Source organism: Oncorhynchus keta, chromosome 19 (assembly GCF_023373465.1).
Source record: "Oncorhynchus keta strain PuntledgeMale-10-30-2019 chromosome 19, Oket_V2, whole genome shotgun sequence".
Lineage (NCBI taxonomy): Eukaryota > Metazoa > Chordata > Actinopteri > Salmoniformes > Salmonidae > Oncorhynchus > Oncorhynchus keta.
Genome location: NC_068439.1, coordinates 50,040,376 through 50,054,003, shown reverse-complemented (window position 1 = coordinate 50,054,003; position 13,628 = coordinate 50,040,376). Strand labels below are relative to the sequence as shown.

The following is a 13,628-nucleotide window of genomic DNA, read 5'->3' as shown; positions in this document are numbered from 1 at the left end:
TCAGGTTGATTGATTATCTTGACAAAGGAGAAATGCTCACTAACAGGAATGAAATACATGTTTGTGCACCAAATTTGAGAGAAATAAGCTTTTTGTGCATATGGAACATTTCTGGGATCTTTTATTTCAGCTCATGAAACATGGGACCAACACTTTACATGTTGTGTTTATATTTTTGTTCAGTATCTAAAATGATTGCTCAGATAGCCTAATCTTTCTCACAAGTATTGACAAGCAATAAACTATTGCCTAATCTCATATCGACCCTTAAAGGAATAATCCACTCAAAAACAATATTTAGGTATTTTTGAAGGACTGTTCATAGTCCCAAAATGTTTTAAATGTCAGCAATCAAGTTTTCAAGATATAGGACGTTCAAAAAGCAAATTGTAACTTGCCTTGATGATACGTTTTGCATCTTATATTATTTAATTTAGAAGAATCTCAAAAACGCTTTGAAACAAAAACAATAATTAAGTAATTGATAATTTATGGGCTGCATGGTAAGATAGTGGAGTTGAGACAGTCTGTATCTGAGCACAGTCTTCCCCCTCAAAGTCTCTGGCTCGTCTGAATGCCCCGATGAAGCTGGTTTGAACAAGGGGGATGGTGGTCACCTCCAGCAGGAGGGGAAGACCGGAGGACAGATCCGAAGCCATTGATCAAGGCACCCCATCATCCCCAGCCGCTCTGTGGTAAACCACTCCCTAAAACATTCTGTAGTACCAACCTGGGTGATGCCAGGTGCCGCTAGGGCGCCAGAAGCTCACTGCACATCAGTAACAGGAAAAGTTTAATAACCACTTGAGAGATTAGCAGCTCAATTTCAACAAGCCTCCGCCACTTCTTACTTCAAATAAAAACAATACTGGGCACCGACGTCAGTTCAACGTCTAGTTTTGATTTACATTTGGTTGAGTTGTCAACTAATGTGAATTCACAGTAAAATTAGGTTGAAAGTTGGGTGAAAAAAATATCCAGGTTTCCACTTTGATTCAACGGCTTCACGTAGATTTTTTAGGGTTGAAATGACATGGAAACATTGATTCCACAAGTTGTTGCCCAGTGGGTAGTAATGATCCTTTCAGGTCATTTAGAAAACCAACTGGCTTGGTCTTCAAACTCAATGGATCAATATAACCAACACTTAATCAGATTACAAAATATAGAGTAGAAACTAAAATACCACTAAATCACAATTTACTTTTTGAAAGTCCTATATCTTGAAAACTTGATTGCTGACATGCGGGACTATTATCAGCAGTGCACTATTGAAAAAAAAAAACTAAATACAGTTGGATGTGGAATGGGATTATTCCTTCAATCCCTATACACTTGTGGAGATCAGAGGTGTTAGTATTATGGCAATAGCACCACCTTGCCCTTTGATAGACTAGGTGGAAGTTTCACCATATTGCTTATACCAATAAATCAGATCTCCAGAAGTGCACAGGGGTCAATTTAGGTTTGAGCCCATGTCTCCAGTATTATGCAAGCAATTTTTTTTTTTACCACACTCACAAGAAACACTCCGGGCTCACATCTGGGGATCTATTCACTAGGAAACAAACAGGGAGGGACCTACCTGAATTTGCCCCCAAAAAAAAAAAAATTTTTTTTTTTATTGCAAATGCAACATTTTGGACAAATGATTACACCCCAGGCCTAGAAAAGGAATGAGAAAAGTAAAAAATGGATTTGGGATGACCGTTTTATTGTGGGCCATTGAAATACATGGGTGTAAATATCAACAAAGAAAGTTCATGGTTGACGGACGCCTGTACATTACATTTTAACAAAGAAACTGATGGTCACACTGGCGATTTCATTTGATGTGTTTCAGTATTCCAACAGAGACAGGCTCGCAGTGAATCAACGGTAGGGACACGTTTCTCTACAAGGGGACAATCCATATAAAAGAAAGCAACTCATGACTAAAAGTTAAATTGGTTAACACTTTTAAATCACACCTCTATCAAGGTCTACATCATTTCAATACAGCCATACAATACAAGTATACAAGATTTTTTAATGGTTAGAAGGAATACAACCAAAAGTAGGGATGAATATGCAAACCAAAACTTTTTACAGAAAATACTATTTGAAGCTATGTGATGGTACAGTAAGTCTTGTCTGAGGGACTATCATATGGTAAGCGGATCTCAATAATAATCAAATTCTCTTACTGAACACATCCCAAAATAAGTGTACAATATGCACACTTGGAGAAATAGAAAATTAAAAGCTATGCAGTAGATATGAAGACCGGTCAGTGGAAATTCATTTAAAGTGGGAAAACAAACAGATTGCTCCCTCCCTCTCACAGCTCCATTGTAGAAAGAATAGTCTCTGATGTTTGTCCACGAGTTCCATATTTCTGGCAACAACATGATGCCACTATGAAGGGAGGAGAGAGAGGGGATGGGAGGAGGGTTTACTATTTTTCAAGAGTGCCGCTGTACGTTACTCAGCCTATCCAATAGGAGAAGAAGAGGGGGGGGGAGAATTTCAGTACCTTCTGAATTTCTTTAGTCTTTATTCTTCTCCCCCCCCCATTTGTTTCTTTCCTCAAAGGACGTTGACGTGTGGTGTCATTAAGATGCTGCTGTGGGGGTGGGATTTGGGGCAGGTCGGAGGGCTCTCATTGGTTGTTTTTAGCTTTGGCATGTGTGAGGATGTGAGACTTGAGGTTGGTTGACTGGGCAAACTTCTTATTGCAGCCGTCGAAGGGGCATACGTAGGGCCGGTCTCCGGTGTGGATACGAACGTGTGTGCGCAGGTTAAAGTCCAGCGAAAACCTCTTCCCACAGCCCTCAAAAGTACACTGCACACAGAAAGGAGACCATGGATGGACAACAAGAAACATTTATTAGGATATACAAATTAATAGTAAGTGTGTGCAGTTAAATTCAGTGCTCAACATGCATTAGTCTTTTTGGGTCAATGTCCTAGCAAAATTTACGCAGACCCTCAATGCAAGTTAAGGGACTTATTTTAAATTTGTGAATAAACCCCACGGCAAAAATGTTACACTACAGTGTCAAACACAGAGTACTTGTGAGGGTTTCTCCTTTATGTGAGTGTGTGTGTCTGGGTATTGTACCTGGAAGGGTTTCTCCCCTGTGTGAACGAGTTGGTGGCGTTTGAGTTTAGAGCTCTCTACGAAGGCCTTGCCACACTCGGCACAAACGTGCACGCGAGGCCCGTGGGTGTGGAGATGCTTCCTCATCGCCGAGTTGTCCCTGAACATCTTAGTACAGCCCTGAGTGAGAGAGTTCCGTTATTGAGCCATGTGGGACACCTTACGGTTCAATGGGGACCAAGACAACTGTCAAGTCGGGCATAAACTGAGAAAGAGACCGGGTAGGAAAGATACTGCTGGAAACTGACTACTTACTTTATGAGGGCAGGCTATCGTCCTGGGAGCGTCATCTTCTTTTATCTTCCTCGGCTTCATCCTGAGAAAACATCAGATATGGAGGTAACTTTCATCCTACTGCATTCACAGGAAACAGAACTCAAATAATGTTGCCCATATACAAAATTCAAGTAACCATGTTCAATTTCTAACCAAATAATATAAACCAGCACCCATGGAAGAGTTTCAGCATGGCTGAAACAGCCGGTTCCCTCCTTTCACTGTGTCCAGGTGCTCTGTGTCAGTGCGTGGGTTGAAGTCTAGAACTTACCGCACTGGGCTCTGACCATAGGGACCCGCAGAGTTACTGAAGGGGCTAAGAACACAACATCCAAACGGGAGTCAGAAAGAGCTCATCACTCCCTTTAGGAAGGAGATTAGGCTATATACCTCCGACATCTACTACAGGAAAGCTGCCACATCAAGTGCTACCTTCCAAGACTTGAGTAGCCAGGCAACATGAAGAGAATCACAAATCCTGGCATCTTGCTAAATACCACTTTACAAGGTGTGCCACAATTATTTGTGTGTTAGAGCTTAGACTATGCAATAGTTGTGTGTGTTCATTGTATAGATCCTTGATGGACAGGTGAGTTTAAACAGACAGACACTGACCTGGCGAACTCTGCCAGCTGTTTGGGGTCTGACAGGTCGATGCCAGGTATCCCTCCAGGGGGCAGCTTCTTCCCAGTCATGTATTCAGAGTAGTCCGGAGGGGAATTGTCACCAATTATCTGTTCTTCAACAACCGACTCATGGTCGATGTCTTTTTTGTCATCTAGGATACAATGCAGGGACTTAACCGAAAATAGCCTTACAAGACCGGGGTACACCATCGCAGTTTGAAAACAGTCATGTTAACAACAATACTGCAGCAATATTTCTAGACAGTGTACCTAGTCTGGCTGTGTTATTACCAAAAGTAAATACAATGTATACAATCATGCATTACCTTGATCCCCCTGCACCAGCCAAAATAATGTCTAGCCCTGATGGTAGTCGCATATTTATTTTTTGTAGCCACATTATAATGGGTTTACTCGCAAGCGAACGGGGGACTAATTCTAATGTATCAATCATGCATAGTCCAAATGCGGATACACGTTGCTCATGCAATACTGGAAGGGTCTTCGTGTTTAGGAACGTCTTACTTGTGTTGGAAACTCGCTAGCTGTAACTTATAGAACATTTGTTAACAGTAACAGAGCTAATATATATATATATATATTTTTTTAAGCAAGCTAACGTTAGCTGGTTATGCAGACGAAAAGTGTGTGCATCAATGCGTGGGCGTAGACTAGAAAGGTGACTCGTTTTTAAGCAAACAAATATATTTTCCCAGCTATTTAAAATCTAAGTTTAAAACTCAACTGCTGCTAAATTAAAGGGTTACTGATCTAGATAATCACGGCGGCAGCTAACTAATTGTCCGCATAGCCAACTAGCTAGTTAACCGAGTGGAAAATAGCTAACTGGCTACGCCACCGCGGCCTAGTCTCTGGAGCCAACAGCGCGCTTGCTCCCCCAACCGCCGCCATCTTCGCCCCGCCGCTCTATCGCCATTTTTTCGGGCCGCCATACTGGTTCTCGGGGAACATGGCGGCGCCCATCAACATCTAAAAACATGGCCTCCCTTCATAACAAAAACATTTCAACCTAACCGACAGGCAATTCTGCACCGAAAACAACTCAAAGTGATCCCGACCGTGGCCTGGTGAACTACCCGAGGAAATAGACTGGTGCAGAAGGACAACGCCCTGCAACAAGGCCCCTTGCACAGGCTAACGAACAATGCCGGGAGCGAGAAACACTTTTCGAATTGACAGATTACATACAACCGACCACTTACCCGAAGCCCACATTGTAACAGAGAATTCCCCCTCCAGAGTCTTTATTTGCACCTGCTTCTGTTCCCATTTTCTACCGCTTGCTTCTGCAGCACCCAAATAGCTCTTTTTCCCCGCTTTCTTGCCACTGCCGCCTCCCCCCCTCTTCATCCGACCCACCGAGCTTTTCCCGGCCACAGTCACCAGAGTCTGTTCGATGTACTCGTCTTCGACGCCGGGTGCTGGGACGGGGATGAGGATTTGATCCTCGTAACTCCCGTCCGCATGCATATCCGAATCATCCCCGCCAACAACTTCCTCTCTTGTCTGCACTAGGATCACTTCTTGATGGTGGTGGTGGATCGAATTCGGGTCGTCTGATACCAGCGGCTGAAGTGCTATCATCGGCTGGTCATCATCGTCGTCGTCGTCCTCGTCGTCGTCTTCTTCCCCGACCACCGTAGTCTCTATAGTCTCCACTGGTATCGTTTCCACCTCTATCTCGTGCAACTCCACTATTTCGGCCGGCATCTCCGAGCCGTCCGCCTCAATATACAGCGTATCGCCGGATGCCATGTTGAATTCCGCCAGCTTGCTTCTCACGCACCCTGTGCTGTGTTCGTTTGCCCAACAAACACACCCCCTGTTCCGGTTCTCTCTCTCTCTACGATAACGCAAATAGCTATCTAACTCAATTCCGTCCCACACCACCAATTCCCGTTGCCACTATGCCCTAAAAAAAAAAAAAAAAAAAAAGAACATCGCGAGACTTCTGGAACAGGGTGTCTGGTGAGGGATATGTTTAGACCAAAAAATAAAATGAATCACATATGAATTAATAAATTAATGGCTTGGTGAATATTTTTTTGGTTGCTAAAACATGAAGGGCCACAAAGACCAACTCACTGCTATGCGTAATGCAACATAAGACATTAAATAGTTTTCTCAATGCAGAAAATGACTATTTCATAGACCGAGGTTTTCCAAACTCAGTCATGGGGCACCCTAAAGGAGCATGTTTTTTTTTGCCCTAGCACTACACATCTGATTCAAATAATCAAAGCTTTATGATGAGTTGGGGGGGGGCAGCACCGAGTTTGGGAAGCCCTAGTAGAGAAGCGGCCACCTCAAATACCCACGGGCATTTGGCCCATCTAATCCTATAGATGTATTTCATACCGTTTCATATACTTCTTGAATATTACCCTACACATCCAAAGGGAAATACTGCCCTTGATTTAGGTTTGTTGGGTTTTCTACAAATACACCTTTTACTGTAAAGTAGGTTACTCTATACACAGTAGCTGGTCTTTGACCTCTTTCCTAATCTGACCTCCAGATGGCGGTATATACATGGGGACCAAATCCAACAAAATCCACATTCCAGACAGTATATTGTATTGTCTCTTGTGGTGCAGTCATGTATCTGCAATACCTATCCCGCCTACTGCCTGCAAGAGTCTATTCTTATCAGGATCTCCTTTATGTAGAGAATCATTCAACCCTATACATTGCACTGCTCTAAATTGATCCCCAATGAATTCGAACCCAGGATAGTATTATGTGTTGTTACAAAGTAAAACCGAAAGGAACCGATAGACCAAATGATGTACATAGCGGCCCATAGTGTATGAATACACAGTCTGACTAGGTGAATACTTGAGAATGAACACCGAATCAAGCAGTTAATCAAGCACAACTAAAAAAATCAAACAGACAAAACTCTCACAATCAGAGACCACTTTGTGTATCCAAGACATTGTTCACAGTTTTATTTGAATTCATTTTTAATGTAGTGTGTGTCGTTTTAAAAATTTTAAACCAGGAAGCACTTGGTCATAAAAGTAAATAATAAAACGAACAATACTTACTCTTGCAGCCAATAAACATTTTTAACAACATCATCACAAATACTCTGGTGTATTGATGTTTTCCTTTTCATAAGATTGCAATATCCAAAGAGCAATAGTTTATATACCACCCTCCCTTTCAGGTTAAAGACCTGTTTTTAAAAATCTTTCAGTCAGTGATTCCACACACACACGCACACACACACACACACACACACACACACACACACACACACACACACACACACACACACACACACACACACACACACACACACACACACACACACACACACACGCACACACGCACACACACACACACGCAAAACTGTGTTGGCGAAAAAGGATACAAAACTCTTCAAAAAATCTCAAGGTCAGGTCATGAGAAAGAAATCCGTATGTGCATATTATTGTATTTTAAAACAAAACCAAAAGGAAAAAAAAAATACAATATAAAATATAAAAGGCTGACATAAAATGATGTGTTATTATTATCATCATCCATATCATTATCATGATTATTTTGTCATTTTTACTATTGCCATCACTTAAACTACTACGATTCATGTTCACACCATTACATCTACAATAATAAAAATAATAGTCATTATAATGACAATGGGAGTAATAATAACCCCAAACAACATTTTTTTTAAAAACAAAACAATAAACTCCTAAAAAAACAAACAAGAGGTTACTTCATTGAGTTGAATAAATGTTGCCTTTTAGACTGGAAAAAAAGAACAGCAAACATGGGTTACCGATGGACAGATCGAAGGGCAAAAGAGAGAGAAAACCTAAACCAAAGAAACAGAGAAAAGCAGTGAGAGTGTCCATCCGTCCTATTCTTCCAAACCAAACGTAACATTCCTGTAGTCTTACAGCAACATTGTTACGTTGCTACAACATCACAGCAATGTACAATAAATAAAAGGTCGTAGTCCGGGCCTTTGATCCTCTCCTTGCTTCCTAACAGTAGTTGGCGTGGGGGACGATGGTTCCAAAAGCTGGGGTCACATGAAAGATTATGTCGTACTGATTCTGCTCAGTTCTTGTCTAATGGCTGGAAGAGAGAAGTGACACACACGAGGAGAGTTACAGGCCATGTCATAAACATAAAAGGTGCTGTCAAAGCCCAATAATAGTATATTAGCATTATTAGTTACAGTTTCTCTGTTTCTGATGCTCTCTGGTGGATAATATGTCTCACTTCTCCCTCTCTAACAATAACAAGCACATTTGATCAGGTACAAACGTATGTGTAGGAAACTACACTCAATTTCCCCATGGAGACATTCTCTGGCGAGGTGAGCGAGGATGACGTACCATCAATGATCTCATCCTTCACCTTGTGCAATTCACGAACGACTTCTTCCAAGATTTCCTGTTTCAAGGACAAACGAGTTAACCGTGACAGGTATAATGCCTCTTCAGATTTACAAAGCGTATGTGCCACCGACTGATTGCAGGCCACCTTACCTGCTTCATTCTGTCAAAGTCTAAGGCGTCTGTGTCGCTGCTACTCCCCACAGGTCGTACCCTACAGAAAGGTAAAACACTCTCACAGTTACACCCTTCATTATATCATTGGTATTTCAATGTATTCATTTGACAAATGCACACAGAGCGAACATGCAAGAGAAAAACAAGTGCACATATAAGGCATTAAGTGTACAGAGGGAAACATGTACAGTCATTCACACTGTTAAACAGGCAATCCCTTGATTCAAATCAAATCCAATTGTATTAGTCAGATGTGCCAAATACAACAGGTGTTGAGCCCCTAACCAACAATGCAGTTTTAAAAAATACGGATAAGAATAATAAATAGAAGTAACAAGTAATTAAAGAGCAGCAGTAAAATAATAATAGCGAGACTATATACAGGGGGGTACCGATACAGAGTCAATGTGCACCGGTTAGTTGAGGTAATATGTAAATGTAGGTAGAGTTATTAAAGTGACTATGCATAGATGACAACAGAGAGTAGCAGTGGTGTAAAAGAGGGAAGGGAGGGGACTGCAAATAGTCTGGGTAGCCATTTGATTAGATGTTCAGGAGTCTTATGGCTTTGGGGGAGAAGCTGTTCAGAAGCCTCTTGGATCTAGATTTGGCGCTCCGGTACCGCTTGCCGTGCAGTAGCAGAGGGAACAGTCTATGAAGAGGGTGGCTGGAGTATTTGACCATTTTTAGGGCCTTCCTCTGAACTGACTGGTATAGAGGTCCTGGATGACAGGAAGCTTGGCCCCAGTGATGTACTAGGCCAGTCGCACTACTCTCTATAGCGCCTTGCGGTCGGAGGCCGAGCAGTTGCCATACCAGGCAGTGATGCAATCAGGATGCTCTCGATGCAGTCAGGATGCTCTCGATGCAGTCAGGATGCTCTCGATGCTGCAGCTGTAGAACCTTTAAAGGATCTGAGGACCCATGCCAAATCGTTTCAGTCTCCTGAGGGGGAATAGGCTTTGTCATGCCCTCTTCACGACGGTCTTGGTGTGCTTGGACCATGTTAGTTTGTTGGTGATGTGGACACCAAGGAACTTGAAGCTCTCAACCTGCTCCACTGCAGCCGCGGTGATGAGAATGGGGGTGTGCTCTGTCCTCTTTTTCCTGTAGTCCACTATCATCTCTTTTGTTTTGATCACGTTGAGGGAGAGGTTGTTATTCTGGCACCATCCGGCCAGGTCTCTGACCTCCTCCCTATAGGCTGTCTTGTCGTTGATCAGGCCTACCACTGTTGTGTCATCGACAAACTTAATGATGGTGTTGGAGTCGTGCCTGGCCGTGCAGTCATGAGTGAACAGGGAGTACAGGAGGGGACTGAGCATGCACCACTGAGGGGCCCCTGTGTTGAGGATCAGCGTGGCAGATGTTACCCTTACCACGTGGGGGCGGCCCATCAGGATGTCCAGGATCCAGTTGCAGAGGGAGGTGTTTAGTCCCAGGGTCTTTAGCTTATTGTTGAGCTTTGAGGGCACTATGGTGTTGAATGCTGTCAGAGCAACTCACAGATCACTGCACCTGTACATAGCCCATCTGTAAACAGCCCATCTATCTACCTACCACATCCCCATACAGTATTTATTTATTTATCTTGCTCCTTTGCACCCCAGTATCTCTACTTACACATTCATCTTCTGCACATCTACCATTAGGCAGGTTAACTTAGTGTTTTTGGGCACAGGCACTATATGGTGGTCTGCTTAAAACATGTTGGTATTACAGACTCGGACAGGGAGAGGTTGAAAATGTCAGTGAAGACACTTGCAAGTTGATCAGCGCATGCTCGCAGTATTCCGTCTGGCCCTGCGGCCTTGTGAATGTTGACCTGTTTAAAGGTCTTACTCACATCGACAGCGGAGAACATGATCACACAGTTGTCCGGAACAGCTGGTGCACTCATGCATGTTTCAGTGTTATCTGCCTCGAAGCGAGCATAGAAGTAGTTTAGCTCGTCTGGTAGGCTCACTGGGCAGCTCTCAGCTGTGCTTCCCTTTGTAGTCTGTAACGGTTAGCAAGCCCTGCCACAGCCGACGAGCGTCAGAGCCGGTGTAGTACGATTCGATCTTAGTCCTGTATTGATGCTTTGCTTGTTTAATGGTTCGTCGGAGGGCATAGCGGGATTTCTTATAAGCTTCTAGGTTAGAGGTCCGTTCCTTGAAAGCGGCAGTTCTAGCCTTTAGCTCAGTGCGGATGTTGCCTGTAATTCATGGCTTCTGGTTGGGGTATGTACGTACGGTCACTGTGGGGACGACGTCATCGATGCACTTATTGATGAAGCCATCGGAGGAAGCCCGGAACATATTCCAGTCTGTGCTAGCAAAACAGTCCTGTAGCTTAGCATCTGCTTCATCTGACCACTTTGTTTTTATTGATCGAGTCACTGGTGCTTCCTGCTTTCATTTTCGCTTGTAATCAGGAATCAGGAGGGTAGAATTATGGTCAGATTTTCCAAATGGAGGGCGAGGGAGAGCTTTGTATGTGTCTCTGTGTCTCGAGTAAAAGTGTCCAGAGTTTTTTTCCCTCTGGTTGAACAAGTCCCCGGCTACTCGGAGTGCCACCTCTGGGTGAGCGTTTTCTTCTTTGCTTATGGCGGTATACAGCTCATTCAATGCTGTCTTAGTGCCAGCCTTGTTGATTAGTTATGAGATGTATGTTGGAAGACTGACTGAGTCCCTCAGGTTCTCACCTTGACACCAGTGATGACCTCTCGGCAGAGTTGGCTCTGTCCCATGGCTTCTTCCCTCCATCTGAGAGGGAAGGAGAAGAGAAGACAGGGGTCAGGTGAGGGAAAACGTTACCTAAACATGTCAATTGTATTGTTTCTATACAGTATACATTGTGTTGTTCTTGTGTCGTACAGTATACATTGTGTTGCCTTGTGTAGTACAGTATATATGATGTTGTATTTGTACTGTATATATTGTATATAGTGTGTATGACTGTAGTACCTGTGGCGTTTTGTCCACCCCTGGTGCTGGGTGAAGGGGATCCATTGGGGTCATCCTGAAAAACAACAGGAGGAAAATGTTGAGGTCAACTAAGGAGAAGTGAGCCATACATTTAATGATGAAAAGAGACATATGTCACTGTTGTATCATCAGGCAGCATCACTCACGTTTTGGCTGTCTTCAGGCTTCTCTGACGCTGCTTTCCTTCTGGGGGCAAGAAGAAGCCTCAAGTCAGGCCCTCATTCGGTTTGATATCAAAGTAGTACATTCAATATGGCTGCCGGCCCACTCCACATATGACAGGAAATTACGTTGAATAGAGATGTCTGTTGTGGTGGTTTTAACAATGCTCTGAATAGGAATGTCTGTTCTAGTGTTTCTAACTCTATGCTCTGACCTCCGCGCCAGCAGAGCATTCATCTCCTCCATCAGTCCTCCGCTGCTGCCACTCGTCCTGTTGGCATCGTTTTTGGCCCCCGATCCTGAAGAGTTAGAGTCCTCGGGCTGGAGAGAGAAGGAAGACACACACACACACACATACAGTATGTTAGGTGAGGATAGAACGGCGTGTGTGTGACGTCACCTGGTTGTAAGAGGCGGAGCACAAGTTAAGGGTCTGAAGGGGCTTCCTTTCCTAATATTGCTCCACTGATAGGAAAGAGCTGGGCTTGGTGAACATTGTGCTTTCACACATCCTCTGTTATGAGATCAGTGCAGATGAAGGAACGAAGAAGAGGAGGAGGAGAGGTCTGTAGACTTTTGAGATGCACACGCAGTGTGTTTGCCTGGGCCTTTTGTTACTACTATAAAGCTCATTACATCTTTATAGACCCTCATAGGATGCTCTTCCATCCCCATGTCTATGACGGTATTGATAGATTGTCTGAGAGGGTAAGTCCATGCACTACTTTATGTTATGTAACATGGTGATTAGTGTGATTGGCATCTTACTCTATTGACGCGGCGCAGTTTGGCTCCAGCGATCATGGCGGCAAGTCCCGTTGGGGCGGGAGCCTCCTCACCTTGTCCCCCTCCACTCATGGGCAGTGGAGGAGGCAGGGGGGGCGGGGGAGCTCCTGCCGAGGGGGGAGGGGGCCCGGGAGGGGGAGGAGGCATAGGGGCACCCAGGGAGGGGGGGCCTCCACCTAAAGAGGAGCCCATGGACATGGGGGGCGGCATGGGGGCTGGTGGGGCTACAGAAAGCACACCGGGATGGCCCGGGAAAGGAGAGCCTGGTGAAATTGAGAGAGGGCGAGAGGAAGAGAAGAGAGAACATACTTTACTTTTAAAACATTTCCATTTCACTGTTCAGTAGGTTGAGTTTAGCGTTTTCCTCACCTGGGTTTGAGGATCGTCGTTCCCTCTCCATGTGGGCCTGCATCTGCTGTTGCTCCATCATCTGCCTGGGGAGACAGCAGACACACAGTCAGTCAGCCAGCCCACCTCCAATTTATGCCTGTCATAGCACAGTCAGTGAAATAGGCCAACTGAGTCCTATTGCCCCATAGAGCAGGACATTTGACAAACAGCCAGTGAGTCATACAGCCAGCAGTCCTTCAATTGTATTTATAAACTAGGTGGTTCGAGCCCTGAATGCAGGCTGGCTGAAAGCCGTGGTATAGCAGACCGTATACCACGGGTAACCAGTTTATAATAGCAATAAGGTACCTTGGGGGTTTGATATCCATAAGGACAGCCCTTAGCCGTGGTATATTGGCCATGTACCACACCCCCTCGGGCCTTATTGCTTAAATGCACCACAGTCAGTTAGCCTACAGTCCTACAGCTCTCCAGCTGTCCAAGGTCTGGTAAAATGACGGCATGTGGTGGTATACACTGAGCGTACAAAACATTAGGAACACCTTCCCAATATTGAGTTGCACCCCCCTTTGCCCTCAGAACAGCCTCAATTCATCGGGGCATGGACTACAATGTTTCGAAAGCATTCCACAGGGATGCTGGCCAATGAAGATTCCAAAATTTCCCACAGTTGTGTCAAGTTGTCTGGATGTCCTTCGGGTGGTGGACCATTCTTGATACATGTATGAAAAGCCCAGCAGCGTTGCAGTTCCTGACACACTCA

At 44.3% G+C, this 13,628-nt stretch overlaps 2 protein-coding genes across 8 annotated transcripts in view; both read right to left on the bottom strand.

The window, feature by feature from the left end:
- Positions 1 to 1,693: 1,693 nt before the first annotated feature.
- On the bottom strand, positions 1,694 to 5,957 carry LOC118398421 (transcriptional repressor protein YY1-like). 3 transcript variants are annotated; one of them, XM_035793740.2, is made up of 6 exons: positions 5,268 to 5,957; positions 4,034 to 4,196; positions 3,690 to 3,734; positions 3,398 to 3,458; positions 3,104 to 3,262; positions 1,694 to 2,824 (listed from the first exon to the last, which is right to left on the bottom strand). In XM_035793740.2, the coding sequence occupies exons 1-6, from the start codon at positions 5,818 to 5,820 to the stop codon at positions 2,642 to 2,644; spliced, it is 1,164 nt and encodes a 387-aa protein (XP_035649633.1). In that variant the 5' UTR covers positions 5,821 to 5,957; the 3' UTR covers positions 1,694 to 2,641. The 3 variants fall into 3 exon arrangements, with proteins under 3 accessions (XP_035649633.1, XP_035649634.1, XP_035649635.1); XM_035793741.2 differs by having other exon boundaries at positions 4,034 to 4,184; positions 5,268 to 5,954; XM_035793742.2 differs by lacking the exon at positions 3,690 to 3,734 and having other exon boundaries at positions 5,268 to 5,954.
- A 1,012-nt stretch (positions 5,958 to 6,969) lies between these two features.
- Positions 6,970 to 13,628, bottom strand: part of LOC118398424 (ena/VASP-like protein) — a 69,833-nt gene continuing 63,174 nt past the window's right edge. For 3 of the 5 annotated variants that reach the window (XM_052470745.1, XM_052470741.1, XM_052470743.1), the window contains exons 5-13: positions 12,884 to 12,948; positions 12,497 to 12,777; positions 11,943 to 12,049; positions 11,713 to 11,752; positions 11,546 to 11,600; positions 11,284 to 11,344; positions 8,574 to 8,634; positions 8,421 to 8,478; positions 6,970 to 8,157 (exon numbers count right to left, since the gene is read on the bottom strand). In XM_052470745.1, coding sequence (XP_052326705.1) covers positions 8,120 to 8,157; positions 8,421 to 8,478; positions 8,574 to 8,634; positions 11,284 to 11,344; positions 11,546 to 11,600; positions 11,713 to 11,752; positions 11,943 to 12,049; positions 12,497 to 12,777; positions 12,884 to 12,948 — 766 coding nt within the window. In that variant the 3' untranslated portion in view covers positions 6,970 to 8,119. The remainder of the gene's footprint in view (positions 8,158 to 8,420; positions 8,479 to 8,573; positions 8,635 to 11,283; positions 11,345 to 11,545; positions 11,601 to 11,712; positions 11,753 to 11,942; positions 12,050 to 12,496; positions 12,778 to 12,883; positions 12,949 to 13,628) is intronic. The other 2 variants (XM_052470742.1, XM_052470744.1) reach the window with 1 other exon arrangement.